Here is a 15,790-nt window from a genome sequence, read left to right on the forward strand (position 1 = left end):
ACAAGAGGGTAATGCTTCACAAACCAAACCAGCTTGGAAACCGATGCAAGGCTGGAACAAGGTTAAGCAGGCCAAGAAGCCTGCTGCTGCTACCAAAACAGCATGAAGGAGTAGCCCCCGATCCGGGACCGGATCTAGTAGGGGGCAGACTCTCTCTCTTTGCTCAGGCTTGGGCAAGAGATGTTCAGGACCCCTGGGCACTAGAAATAGTTTCTCAGGGTTATCTTCTGGAATTCAAGGAACTACCCCCAAGGGGAAGGTTCCACATGTCTCACTTATCTTCAAACCAAATAAAGAGACAGACATTCTTACATTGTGTAGAAGACCTGTTAAAAATGGGAGTGATACACCCAGTTCCAACCGTGGAACAAGGAATGGGTTTTTACTCAAATCTGTTTGTAGTTCCTAAAAAAGAGGGAACTTTCAGACCAATTCTGGATTTAAAGATCCTAAACAAAGTGCCATCGTTCAAAATGGAAACTATTCGAACGATTTTACCTACAATCCAGGAGGGTCAATTTATGACTACCGTGGATCTAAAGGATGCGTATCTACATATTCCTATCCACAAAGATCATCATCAGTTCCTAAGGTTCGCCTTTCTGGACAAACATTACCAGTTTGTGGCTCTCTCATTCGGGCTAGCCACTGCTCCAAGGATTTTCACAAAGGTACTCGGGTCCCTTCTAGCGGTTCTAAGACCAAGGGGCATTGCAGTGGCACCTTACTTGGACGACATGCTGATACAAGCGTCGTCTCTTTCAAAGGCAAAGGCTCACACAGACATCGTTCTGGCCTTTCTCAGATCTCACGGATGGAAAGTGAACATAGAAAAAAGTTCCCTGTCTCCGTCGACAAGAGTTCCTTTCTTGGGGACAATAATAGATTCTTTCGAAATTAAGATTTTCCTGACAGATGTCAGAAAGTCAAAACTTCTAAACGCTTGTCAAGTTCTTCACTCTGTTCCACGACCTTCCATAGCTCAGTGCATGGAAGTAGTAGGGTTGATGGTTGCAGCAATGGACATAGTTCCTTTTGTGCGAATTCATCTAAGACCATTACAACTGTGCATGCTGAAACAGTGGAATGGTGACTATACAGACTTGTCTCCAGTGATTCAAGTAGATCAGAAGACCAGAGACTCACTCCGTTGGTGGCTAACCCAGGATCACCTGTCCCAGGGAATGAGCTTCCGCAGACCAGAGTGGGTCATCGTCACGACCAACGCCAGTCTAGTGGGCTGGGGCGCGGTCTGGGACTCCCTGAAAGCTCAGGGGCTATGGTCTCGGGAAGAGTCTCTTCTCCCGATAAACATTCTGGAACTGAGAGCGATATTCAATACTCTCAGGGCTTGGCCTCAACTAGCAAAGGCCAGATTCATAAGATTCCAATCAGACAACATGACGACTGTTGCTTACATCAACCATCAGGGGGGAACAAGGAGTTCCCTGGCGATGAGAGAAGTGACCAAAATCATAAAATGGGCGGAGGATCACTCCTGCCACCTATCTGCGATCCACATCCCAGGAGTGGAAAACAGGGAGGCGGATTATCTGAGTCGTCAGACATTCCATCCGGGGGAGTGGGAACTCCACCCGGAGATATTTGCCCAGTTGACTCAATTATGGGGCATTCCAGATATGGATCTGATGGCATCTCGTCAGAACTTCAAGGTTCCTTTCTACGGGTCCAGATCCAGGGATCCCAAGGCGACTCTAGTGGATGCATTAGTAGCGCCTTGGACCTTCAACCTAGCTTATGTGTTTCCACCGTTTCCTCTCATTCCCAGGCTGGTAGCCAGGATCAAGCAGGAGAGGGCCTCGTGATCTTGATAGCTCCTGCGTGGCCACGCAGGACTTGGTATGCAGACCTGGGGAATATGTCATCGGCTCCACCATGGAAGCTACCTTTGAGACAGGATCTTCTAGTACAAGGTCCATTCGAACATCCAAATCTAGTTTCCCTCCAGCTAACGGCTTGGATATTGAACGCTTGATTTTATCTAAGCGTGGGTTTTCGGATTCTGTAATAGATACTCTGGTACAAGCCAGAAAACCTGTAACTATAAAAATTTACCATAAAATATGGAAAAGATATATCTGTTGGTGTGAATCCAAGGGATTCTCATGGAGTAAGATCAAAATTCCTAGGATCCTTTCCTTTCTACAAGAAGGTTTGGATAAGGGATTATCAGCGAGTTCTCTAAAGGGACAGATTTCTGCTTTATCTGTCTTGTTACACAAACGACTGGCAGCTGTGCCTGATGTTCATGCTTTTGTTCAGGCTTTGGTCAGGATCAAGCCTGTTTACAGACCGTTGACTCCTCCCTGGAGTCTGAATTTAGTTCTTTCAGTTCTTCAAGGGGTTCCGTTTGAACCTCTACATTCCATAGATATCAAGATGTTATCTTGGAAAGTTCTGTTTTTGGTTTCTATTTCTACTTCTAGAAGAGTTTCTGAGTTATCTGCTTTGCAGTGTAATCCGCCCTATCTGGTGTTCCATTCAGATAAGGTTGTTTTGCGTACTAAACCTGGTTTCCTTCCAAAGGTTGTTTCCAACAAGAATATTAATCAGGAAATAGTTGTGCCTTCTTTGTGTCCGAATCCAGTTTCAAAGAAGGAACGTTTGTTACACAATTTAGATGTAGTTCGTGCTTTAAAGTTCTATTTAGAAGCAACAAAGGATTTCAGACAAACGTCTTCTCTGTTTGTCGTTTATTCTGGCAAGAGGAGAGGTCAAAAAGCTACTGCTACCTCTCTTTCCTTTTGGCTAAAAAGCATCATCCGATTGGCTTACGAGACTGCCGGACTGCAGCCTCCTGAACGCATCACAGCTCACTCTACTAGGGCTGTGGCTTCCACATGGGCCTTCAAGAACGAGGCTTCTGTTGATCAGATATGTAAGGCAGCGACTTGGTCTTCCCTGCACACTTTTGCCAAATTCTACAAATTTGATACTTTTGCTTCTTCGGAGGCTATTTTTGGGAGAAAGGTTTTGCAAGCCGTGGTGCCTTCTGTTTAGGTAACCTGATTGGCTCCCTTCATCCGTGTCCTAAAGCTTTGGTATTGGTTCCCACAAGTTATGGATGATGCCGTGGACCGGACACACCAATGTTGGAGAAAACAGAATTTATGCTTACCTGATAAATTACTTTCTCCAACGGTGTGTCCGGTCCATGGCCCGCCCTGGTTTTTTAATCAGGTTTGATGAATTTCTTTCTTTAACTACAGTCACCACGGCACCTTATGGTTTCTCCTGTTTTTTCTCCTGTCCGTCTGTCGAATGACTGGGGTGGGCGGAGCCTAGGGGGGACTGTGTGGACAGCTTTTGCTGTGTTCTTTGCCATTTCCTGTTGGGGAGGAGAATATTCCCAAAAGTTATGGATGACGCCGTGGACCGGACACACCGTTGGAGAAAGTAATTTATCAGGTAAGCATAAATTCTGTTTTTAAGCTATCCACATAGTTTAACATTTTTCAAAAAGGTAATTTTGTCATTGTTAAAGGGACAGTATACACCAATTTTCATATAACTGCATGTAATAGACACTACCATAAAGAAGGATATGCACAGATACTAATCTAAAAATCCAGTATAAAATCTTTTAAAAACGAACTTAGAAGCTCCAAGTTTAGAACTGTTGATGAGGTTAGCTGGAACACCCAGTGAAAGGGTCTGGGAGCAAGCAGGAATCTGTAGACATCAGTATACATCTGACACTTTGGGCCTTGGTTAGGAGTCTGAAAATCAGCACAATGTTATTAAAAAATAAGTAAAACTATACATTGTTACAAAAACACTCCCAGATGCGATATATAAATGGATCATCTACAAAACATTTATGCAAGGAAATATCTAGTGTACAATATCCTTTTAAGTAACTGAACTATCATTGTATTTTTTTCCAACAGATCAATTAATGAGTTTGGATATTCCTTGTCAAGGTCAGAGTACAGACTCTTCTTTAAGTGTCTTTAAAGATCAAAGAACCGATGTAAGAAATAAAACATACCAATGTTTTACGTGTGGGAAGGTATATGCCAAGGAATTAAGTCTTAAAAGACATAAGAAAAGTCATACAACTACGAAACAGGTTTTTTGTTCTGAATGTGGGAAAAGTTTAAAAAATCAAACGTGTCTAACTATACACATGAAAATTCATACAGGAGAAAAAGCATTTTCATGTTCTGAATGTGGAAAATGTTTCACACAGCAATCGACTCTTGCTGCTCATCAGAGACTCCATACAGGAGAGAAACCCTTTTCATGTTCTGAATGCAAAAGATGTTTTACCCAACAATCAACTCTTAATCAACATCGGAAATGTCATACAGGAGTAAAAGCATTTTCATGTTCTGAATGTGGGCAACGTTACAGTCGGAAATCATTGCTCAATAAACATCTACAATCTCATATTTCTTTAGGCCCATTATCATGTAATGAAGATGGGCAAAATTTTAATGAGAAATCAAGTTTTAATACACACCAGCAATCTCATGTTAGACACAGGCCATTTTCATGCCCTGAATGTGGTCAATGTTTTTTTATCCGATCCAGCCTTAAGTCGCATCTGAAAATTCACACGGGAGAGAAACCATTTTCATGCTCTGAATGTGGAAAATCATATACTCAGAGAGCAACACTTAATGCTCATAAAAAAACTCATACCGGAGAAAAACCATATTCATGTTCTAAATGTGGAAAATGGTTTATCTGGAAATCAGCTTTTAATAAACACCTGAGGGTTCATGCAGGAGAAAAATATTCATGTTCTGAGTGTGGAAAATCATATTCTCAGAAAGGATCGCTTAATAAACACCAGAAAATTCATATAGGAGTTTGACATAATGTAGTGTACACTCTGACCAAATAATATTAAAGGGATATTTCGGTGAAATTTTAAATGCACATAGATGAAGTACATCTTTGACTAGAAACATATGCAATATACATATATTGGCAAAAAAATTATTACTGTTTTAGTGTTAACATTTTTCTCTGCACGTGCATGTGAAGCACAGGTAGATATTCTCAGTGCACCAGCATTTTATGTAATTGCAGCTGCTCAGAGGACCAGTTTAGCTTGTATCATATCAGCTATCAACAAATTGAGTAATTTCATGATGGTACAAGCACCTTAGGATCTCAGAGCAAGTGCTATGTTTAAAATGCTGGTGCACGGTGCATACTTAAATACACTTTTTAAATAGCTATAGCTTTTACTAGAATCATTGTTGCTAATACATGTATATTACATAAATGCTTCTATTCAAAACTGAAATGCATCCACATGGATTTCAATTTTGGCTGGAATGTCCCTTTTAACATAAATTTAAAAAAAAGAAAAAAGCTAAAGCACAACCACTAGCCAATACTGAAGGGGGCACAGAAACACAGTACCGTACCTGACTACCCAACTCTGGTACCTTATCCAATAATAAATCCTCAGCACCAAAAGTAAAATTCAAAATTTATTCAGCAGGGGGTGTGTGTCCGAACGGCAGCCATAACAGACTGGAAAGACTGAATCTCTGAGAAATTTCAACTTAATCTACTAATTATCACTAGAACACTCTACAATCCCTTCAAAGTAATACTTTATTTTGCTTTCTGAAACGGATTCAAGCCAGCATATACCTACTTTTTTCTACAATACAACCGTAGTAAGCTGTTCTGGACCGTTAGATCTTAGGCCTTGCCTGCTATACAGACTTCAACATCCCCGGGTAAAACAGAAGAAAAACTGAGCAGCTGCTGGTCTGTTGCCACCTCATCTGCACTCTATAATATGGAGATGATACTACATAAGGGGGGGGGGTTCTCACTGCTATTTATGCATCCTTGAAGAAGCTAGAGATGAAGATATCAATCAAGTTCACAAACCTCTCATGCTTTTAAATATTCCATAGCGCAACCTGAAGCTCTGGCAGAAGATATGGGGAGAACTGCTGAATTTTTAGCATGTGGAGAACGTTCCTGCAAACAGGGTGAGCAGACCGAATTGGTTTTGGTTGGTCCCAGCCCTAGTCTACCTGAAGCCAAAGATGGTTCCTTTTGATCTTGCCACTGTCCTGGGGGATGTGGCCAGCTCCTTGGAGCAGAAATTCAAACAGCCGTTCGTGCAGGGGGAGACCTCCACAGGAAACAAATGGGCAAGTTTACCAACTAAGATCTGGAACCGAGACGATCCTTTGCTGCTGAGACTTGCCGTGATTGCTAGCGGTCCAGTATGTGAGTCATTGTGTTTTGCAGACATAACATGTCTGAAAGGAGGGCCCAATTTTCTTTGGAATGCTTGCCCTGTCATACCACAGCACACATTGCAACAAACGGATCGCCGCAAAAGAAAACCGAAGGACAAGATAACTACTTTTTCTCTTATGACCCAGTAGGCATTGGTTAATTATTTTAATCTAGTATCAATTAGGTTGCCAGGTAATATGCCTGCAACCATGATCTTCCCCAAGATACTCTACTTGCTGGTAAATGATAACTTTACAGTTCAATGTGCCCAGATTTATTGTAGGGAGTATTCCTATCACCTTAAGCTATCTAACTGGATGTACTTTACCAATGTACGCTATCCTGTTGACATATAAAGCACCTAGTAACAAGTCAGTGGTTTCTTAAAATGTGCAGCTCTTTAGTAGAATAAGCATAATGTTTTAGTAAAGGGTGTTATGTTCAAAATTATATTATTATAGCCTAATTTAATCTTAAGAAAAAAGGGTAGGGAGGGCACTAAAAAAGTTTAAACACTGTGATTATATAGAATTATTCTGTCTGTTTTGGCAGAATATAAAATATAAAATAACCACTACCTCGGGTGATTAACTACGAAAGTGGGCTTTTACATTTATTAAGGGAGCACACTTAATGTTGAAAGAATCTGGAGATCCGTTTGTTTGAATAGACTAAATATGTGAACCAAATAGGTGAGCTGTATTGACCTCATAGACTGTTAACTCTATATGTCACACGTGGTATTTTAGTCAAAGTAGGGGATATATACACTTATAGTCAAGAGAATAAAACAAAGAAAAATAACTGACTTATTACCTATATCTAATATGTTATAATGTGTATACAGTGAAATAACATAACAAATAAGCAAAATCAATCTATAAAGAAATATAATCAATTTAAATAATCAGTGCTATTCCTTACTAATTACCTAACAGATAAATAATTTCTAAAAAGAACTCTATAGGGACGTCTCCCTTTAAGTACTGATAAAAGTCCTTATAACCACCTTGAGAAGTTAAAAACTTCAAAAGTTTGTAGCTTCCTTGTTAAAATAGGCGCTGAGATGGAAGCTTGTAAATAATGACAGTCTCTGAGTATTGCAACATTAGTAGCGTATTGTAGTACAACAATAGTAACATATAATAACAGTCTTCTTAATTAAATTATTGCAACAAGATGTAATGTTTGCTGTTTCCTTATCAAACAAATCCTGTTGTAATGAATGTGACAAAAATAAGCTTGCGGGTCTAACATCGACCAGACTCACCACCTGGAATATTGCCTTATTCCTGAAAGGGTTCTTCTCACCGCTGCTCACGGCTCGTATCGCCCTTCCGGTTCCGGCGTCTGTTTTTCCTTGCGGCGTGTGAGTACACTGTCGAGTTCCAAGTTCTGTGTTTATCACGTGACCCAAATTCAGCTTTGTGATTGGTCTCTCTTTTTTGGTCTATGCCGTCTTTTCGTTCCACTCTTGAGATAACTTTTGCTTCAACATGTACTTGTTTTGAAAGCTTAGATGAACGAGGCACCTCAACCAATTATTTTGACGTGTTTCGCCCATATTTCAGGCGAAATTTTCTATCAACTATAAGCGTATATATATCCCCTACTTTGACTAAAATACCATGTGTGACCTATAGATATATAGAGTTAACAGTCTATGAGGTCAATACAGCTCACCTATTTGGTTCACATATTTAGTCTATTCAAACAAACGGATCTCCAGATTCTTTTAACATTAAGTGTGCTCCCTTAATAAATGTAAAACCCCACTTTCGTAGTTAAAGGGACACTGAACCCAAATTTTATCTTTCATGAATCAGATTGAGCATGCACTTTTAAAGGGACAGTTCACCCCAAAAAAATTCTCCCCTTTAAATTATTCCCAATGATCCTTTTAACCTGCTAGAGTGTATTAAATTGGTTACAAGTAGCTCCTTTACTCCTATTTCAGCATTTGAAATAGCTGATTTAGCCTGTGGTATCGCCACCTACACTGAACAAATTAATACTGGAGTATAGGCTATTGAATAGCCTAAGTATACACAGCCAGCAGAAGAGATTACACTCTCAGTGGGATGCAGGATAGTTAAGTAATAAAATGATAATTTTCCATTGTTCTCTCTATGTATTGAGCTTTGGTGTTCCAGCCAAATAAAAGATAAGGAAGCAAGTCTGTTTACACAAACTTAGAACATAATGAGATCTGATATCACCTTTAAAGGAACATTAAACCCCAATTTTTTCTTTCATGATTCAGATAGAGAATACTATTTTAAACAACTTTCTAATTTACTTCTATTATCTAATTTGCTTCATTCTCTTAATATTATTTCCTGAAAAGCATATCTAGATAGGCTCAGAAGCTTCTGATTGGTGGCTGCACATAGATGCCTCATGTGATTGGCTCACCCGTGTGCATTGTTATTTCTTTAACTAAGGCTATCTAAATAATGAAGCAAATTAAATAATAGAAGTAAATTGGAATGTTGTTCAAAATTGTATTCTCTGCCTGAATTATGAAAGAAAATATTTGGGTTTAATGTCCCTTTAAGTTCAGCCCATTGTAATAGGCTGTGGTTTCAAAGCACAAAATCGGCTACTTCATATACACAAATGAGCATGAAAATGGAATTTCTCAAATATTTTATACTCTGCAGTTGGTATAACAAGCCATTTAAAATACATTAATGGAAAAACTATTTTACAGTGTACTCTCCCTTTAAGCAACTTTCTAATTTACTCCTATTAACAATTTTTCTTCATTCTTTTGCTATCTTTATTTTAAAAGCAAGAATGTAAAGTTTAGATGCCGGCCCATTTTTGGTTCAAACCCTGGGTTGTCCTTGCTGATTGGTGGATAAATGCTGTCCAGGGTTCTGAACCTAAAATTGGCTGGTTAATTAGCTTAGATGCCTTCTTTTTCAAATAAAGATAGCAAGAAAACAAAGAAAAATTGATAATAGGAGTAAATTGTAAAGTTGTTTAAAATTGCATGCTCTATCTGAATCATGAATGAAAACATTTAGGTTTAGTGTCCCTTTAATCACCCGAGGTAGTGGTTATTTTATATTCTACCAAAACAGACAGAATAATTCTATATAATCATGTTTAAGCTTTTTTAGCGCCCTCCCTACCCTTTTTTCATAACTTTGTTTGTATTTAGGAACCTTTAGAGGAGGTTCTTAGAGAGCGGCATACACTCCCCTAGCGCACCTTCATCTCTGCTCCTGCATCTAATTTAAAGGGACATGAAACCCAAAAATTTATTTTCACGATTCAGATAGAGCATACAATTTAAAACAACTTTCCAATTTATTTTTATTATTTAATTTGCTTGCTTCTCTTATCTTTTGCTGAAAGGTTTAGCTAGGCATGTTCAGGAGCAGCAAAGAACCTAGGTTCTAGCTGATGATTGGTGGCTGCATAAATATAACGATTGTCATTGGCTCACCCATATGTTCAGTTAAAAATCAGTAGTGCATTGCTGCTCCTTCAACAAATTATACCAAGAAAATTAAGCAAATTTGATCATAGAAGTAAACTGGAAATTTGTTTAAAATTGTATGTTCTGCTTAAATCATGAAAGAACATTTTTGGGTTTCATGTCCCTTTAAGTTTAAACAAAGGTCTCTCTGTGAAGCACTCTGTTGTATAACTAAACTCAGCTTAAAGTCTTTCCAAAGTTTAGTTTCTATCTAAGACTATGATTTACCCCTTAGGCCTGTGCTCTATATGTTAGTATTTTCTGTACCTACTCATTTGACACTGTGTAAAATCTACATTGCACATTTAATGTGAGATGAATATTACAACTGGATCTAGCAAATTCCTTAAATAAGGCTGACTGACCATAGAGATAAAAAGTAGTAGTTTTACTGTGAGAATAGTTGTCTGGAACTGAGTCCAACTTGCAGTCCATATGGACCTATTGCAATCTCACTAAATAACTCATAACTTTTTATTAATAGCCTGACTTTTTACAGTTCCTATTACCCTTCAGACCTATCCTAGCATTTGATAGCAGTTTAGGTACTTTACATTTCCCATGAATAGTGTTCTAATCTAACTTTATTACCCCCGTACATTACAGTATATACTTATCTATCATTCTCTTCTTTCATACTTTGAACGTCATTATATTAGGTCACATTAGCTAGTATTTCCTCAAGCAACACATTGCCCTGTGACAACCTTCTCACCAGCACGATTTTTTTTTATTTCTTTTCTTTTTTATGTACTGATATGTGTTATATGCGTATGCCTGATTGATGTAATATTAAGGATTTGTTATTATATATATTATATATTTCGACACTTATTGTATGTGTTTTTTTTATTTCTTACGCAAAACCTCAATAAAAGATTATTTTAAAAAAACCCAACATTTTTTATTCAGCAAACAAATAACTGCAACGTTTCGGCCATCTTGGCCCTAATCATGCATATACAGCTTAATTCACATCCTTAAAAGTTTAACTTATGATTTTTGCTATACATTAACAGGTGATTACAGTGGTCATGTATCTTTAACAAATCTTTGTTGCCATTTAGTGGTTATTGAGATTATTACCCGTTATTCTCATCAACTAATACCATATGGAAACGGGTTTCCTTATATCCAAAACTTACGACCTGAGATTCATTCAGTCTCATGTAGAATATTAATTAATGTATATCCTATTTTGTTCATCATCCACATTCCTGTTTAATGTACTTTGGAAGAAGATATACTCTAGAAGAAAACAGAATATAATATTTCACTATTAAGACCCTTTAGGGTGTAAACTCTCTATTTTATGTATCCATTGGGACACTCTGGTACCTTGGTACCACCAAGATTAAGGAATACTAAACCCATTTTTTATGGTTCAGATAGAGCATGCAATTTTAAATAACTTTCTAATTTACTCCTATTATCAAATGTTCTTCATTCTCTTGATACTTCTGTAATTACCTTGTATCTGTGCTTCTGCTGACTGCCTCTTTATCTCAGATCTTTTGACAGACTTGCATTTTAGCCATTTAATGCTGACTCTTAAATAACTTCACGTGCATGAGCAAAGTGTTATCTATCTGAAACACATGAACTAACGCCCTCTAGTGGTTAAAACTGTCAAATGCAGAGGCTGCCTTAGAAATTGGCATATGAGCCTACCTATGTTTAGCTTTCAACTAAGAATAGCAAGAGAACAAAGCAAATTTGATGATAAAAGTAAATTAGAAAGTTGTTTAAAAGTACATGCCCTATCTGAATCATGAAAGTGTGATTTGGACTTTACTATCCCTTTAACCCTTTGAGTGCCAACGATGGCTCTGAGCCGTCACAAATTGTCCCAGTCAAGTGCTGAAGACAGCTCAGAGCCGTTGCTAGCACTCAACCACCTTGAAGGCAATCTGGGGGCTCCCACCTACTCCCACCCTGGTGATCTGGCTTGAACTCAATATAGAACGTGAAGAAAGACTAAGATACACTGATAAGATAAAGTAGCAAAAAAGTCTTTGTTCATTTCAGATATACTAATCAAGGAGCAATAACAACAATACATGACAAATATAATTTGATCTGTATAAGTTAAGAGAGTATCTACTACATCACACTTATATTATATACAAAACCGACTTATAAGATCTATTCAACAACTAATACACTCTAATTAAGAGGAGTGAAATAATCTCCATAAGCTAAAGGATTAGATCCTTAGCAACATCTATTACACCTATATATGGTAAATTATATCTGATTTGCACTGATATTGCTGCTAGAGTACATTAATTACCTATTATCAATACTAATAATACAGTTCAAACTATACATCATATCACCTAAGATGGGAACAAGTCTTTTGGAAACAACACAATTAGTAATCTGTAATTGATTCTTCTTTTCTAGTTTCCAAAAATATACAGGTATCCTAAATAAACATTTACACTAGGGATATAGCACATTTAGTAAGCACATTATGGCTGAAAGTAACATTCCCACAGGGGTCGTAGATGCTGACAGAAGAAAGCACATAATGAACACAGCCTTAAAAGGTAATACTCTGAGAACAAAAGATGTAGCAGAAGGAAATATTACATCTATCTTTTCCAATTTAGAGAATAAAAATACAAAGAAAGCAACCTTTGGTGGGATATTGAATTTCTAGAATTATATATCAGTGAGAATAAGGTCCCTAGAGGGCTTAGGATGAAAAAATACCCTTCATTTGCATTACACAATGTTGAATTTATGGAAGAAAGGAATGATAATCTAACTAACTGCTCCATTATATTAATGAAGCAGTTACTTAGACACAAAAAAGAGGAGAGAGATTTATTATTAGCTCAAATAGAAGACATATTAGAACTTCTTAAACCATTTGAACACACAAAAAATATATAGATTACAAAGCACAACTAGATGCTACCATGCAAGAACTAGATACTACATTATCAGAAAGGAAGGTCAGCAAATACCAGAGAGATTTCAAAGATTATGAATTAGACATAGTCTACTCCTGGCAGAAAAATCAACCACACAGACAACGCAAGGTGAAGAACAACACGGGTAATTCCCAAAAACAAAAACAAGAGAAAGGATACATTTAATCATACATCAAATGCTAAACGAGTAACCTTCTTAAGTATAGATACAGATCATACAGAGAATACCTCAGTGATAGAAGAGACTGAAGCAAATACATCCAAATCTAGTGTAGAATCAGACAGTCCAGGCACCTCACAAGGGAGAATCAAATTAACAACACTAGTAAAAACACCTGTCACTAGCAGCACACCAAAAAAGGAACCACAACTACGCTACCCGAGCAGAATCAAAAAAGGGACTCAAAAGAAATAGGATCAGTAATTAATCTGTCTGACATACAGCTTACCAGTTCACAAAACTCACTACTCAATAAAGGACTAACTTTTGCACCGTCCACCAATTTTGACCTATTTTCTACAATTTTAGATGTTAATGTGCTAGTCAGAAAAATCACACTATTCAAGCACTACATTCCACTACAAGCAACACGAGGTGACTTAATTAACTCACGCACAGAAGAGAACAAAGAGAATAGAGTTGAAAACTCAATAGGCTTACAGTTTCAAGATCTATGTGATCTTAACACACTCATTTCACTCCAAGCTATCACTCAGAGAGAAGACAGTACACACAACCCCATTCCTATACCTATAACACCATTCCTATAACACCTCATCACGCATAAAATCATATTTCTATCCAGTCCACTGCAGAAGTGAATCTTTACATTCCTCTCTAGACAAGTTGTCTACAATAAAAGACAATCTGACCACCAGCGAAAAACAAAAACTTAAGTCGCTCAAAGAGAATAGAGAGTTGGTTGTTACCACAGCAGATAAAGGAGGGGCAGTGGTAGTCCTCAACACAATAGACTACAGAAATTAAGTCCTATCCCAACTTAATGACACAAATACATATTCCAAACTAATTTACAATCCCACAATCAAATATAAAAAAGAATTATATGATATACTAGATTCAGCTCTAGAAGAAGGTTTTCTCTCAAAAGAACAAACAGAATGCTATATGACAGAGAATCCAGCCATCCCCACTTTCCGCATAGTACCCAAAATTCACAAGACCCTCCTCAATCCACCAGGTAGACCCATAGTGGCCAGTAGAAGGTCACTATGTGAGAGGGTGGGGGATTGGCTGGATAATGTATTACAACCCATAGCCAATTGGCTGACCACTATCAAGGGAAATTATAGATGCGGTAGAAGACCTTGCAAAAGTTGCTTCTACACTAAAAAAAGCCTGACATTTCAGTCCACACAGACCAGCAAAACATATAATATAGCTCAAAGAATGGATTGTACATCAAGATACATTATCTATTTGATTACATGTAAACAATACCTATTACAATATATTGGCATAACCACATGTCCATTAAAGGACCGCATAAGAGAGCATTTGAACTCAATAGAAGAAGAAATACCTATGACACCAGTAGCAAAACATTTTCACCTACATGAACACAGACTAACACACTTCTCATTCCAAGCAATAGAACACAGAGAGGAACCCATTAGGAGGAGATAGAACAAAAACCCTCCTTAGAAGAGAAGTATATTGGATTTTCACTCTACAGACCAGGAAGCCTCAATGAATCAATAAAAGATATGATGTAAATCTATTTACTGATTAGCTATCCATTATCCATATTACCCTTACCAATATCAAATTGATGACCAAATTCTAAAAAAAAAAGATAACATAAAGATATGAACACAATAATGAAATTACCCTTACCAATATCAAATTGATGACCAAATTCTAAAAAAAAAAAGATAACATAAAGATATGAACACAATAATGAAATTACTCCTAAAAACCTCCATAATCAATACGTCAACTTAAACAAAACTATAACTATTACATAACAACAGATAAGAGACATCCACCCAAAGAAAGACTTTCTTCCAACTTAGTTTATTCTCTAAAGTGTAAAATCTTATACCAGTAGACTAATTTTAATTTTTAAATCTTTCCCTTTCTCTTTAGTCCCCTCTTCTACCATGAGTTAATTTAGACCTTTATAATACAGATTTATAACACAAAATGCATTTGAGGCTATCCCTGGATTATGGATATAATAGACCATAAACTAGATCAGGAATGGATCTAATTTATAGAAATCCCTTTACATCAGATACCCGGCATGGATAATCTATCCTTTCTAATATTAAATAAGAAAGGGAAGGGTTTAAACAACAAACAAAAAATAATCGTAAAAGAATACTAAATATTCTCTACAAGTCTGCAAACTAGGCCCTTTCTCCCCTAATGCTCTATATCTATTTGAATTTCTATAAAACAAGATAAGATTAATTGCCATATGTTACAGGATTCACCAGTAACAAAAATAAAACATAACAAACAACATATAGACTAGAGAGAATAGCTTTTAGGACCAGACTATCCAATAGCAGGACACATAATTATTAGAACCAAAATTAGACAAAAAAGCATTAAAGGACCTTAAACCAGCAGAGCAGATTAGAAGCAAAAATAAAAATAGCAAAAATAAAAATAGCAACAAATAAGAAACATACCTTGGTAGAAGAGGCAAGTGACAAAACATAAATCCAAACAAAAATAGTCAAATGAATGTCTCACAATTAAAGATAGATTTTATTCTCATAGTATACAATAATGCTTTTTCTTACTATATTCCCTTTTTTTTTTTTATTATATTATTGTTTTATATATAAAAAACTTTTTTTCACTTTTTTATTCCTTTTACTTTCTTTATTCTTTTCTATCGTAGTGAAATTATTTTCATTTTTTAGCTCATCTTTAGCTTACTGAATTCTTTAGTTTAGCTAAGTGAATATTACTTTAGATTATTATATTTGTACACTAGTATAACACGCTAACAAGTGATGATATAGTCATGCACTAAAGTCTAGCAATTGTATTAATAAATTATTTTACTGTTCCCTCTGTTCTCTAATTCTCTAACTTCTGTGGCTCCTATTCCAAATTGGCTTTATATTAACTCTATAT

At 36.8% G+C, this 15,790-nt stretch overlaps 2 protein-coding genes across 2 annotated transcripts in view; both read left to right on the forward strand.

Moving 5' to 3' along the window:
- LOC128666916 (oocyte zinc finger protein XlCOF6.1) overlaps nucleotides 1-15,790 on the forward strand; it is a 258,096-nt gene that overhangs the window by 59,406 nt on the left and 182,900 nt on the right. The gene's annotated exons all lie outside the window — the stretch shown is intronic.
- On the forward strand, nucleotides 3,920-6,445 carry LOC128666919 (gastrula zinc finger protein XlCGF17.1-like). The gene has a single exon (XM_053721737.1). The coding sequence runs from the start codon at nucleotides 3,920-3,922 to the stop codon at nucleotides 4,841-4,843; it is 924 nt and encodes a 307-aa protein (XP_053577712.1). The 3' UTR covers nucleotides 4,844-6,445.

This window comes from Bombina bombina, chromosome 7 (assembly GCF_027579735.1).
Source record: "Bombina bombina isolate aBomBom1 chromosome 7, aBomBom1.pri, whole genome shotgun sequence".
Taxonomy (NCBI): domain Eukaryota; kingdom Metazoa; phylum Chordata; class Amphibia; order Anura; family Bombinatoridae; genus Bombina; species Bombina bombina.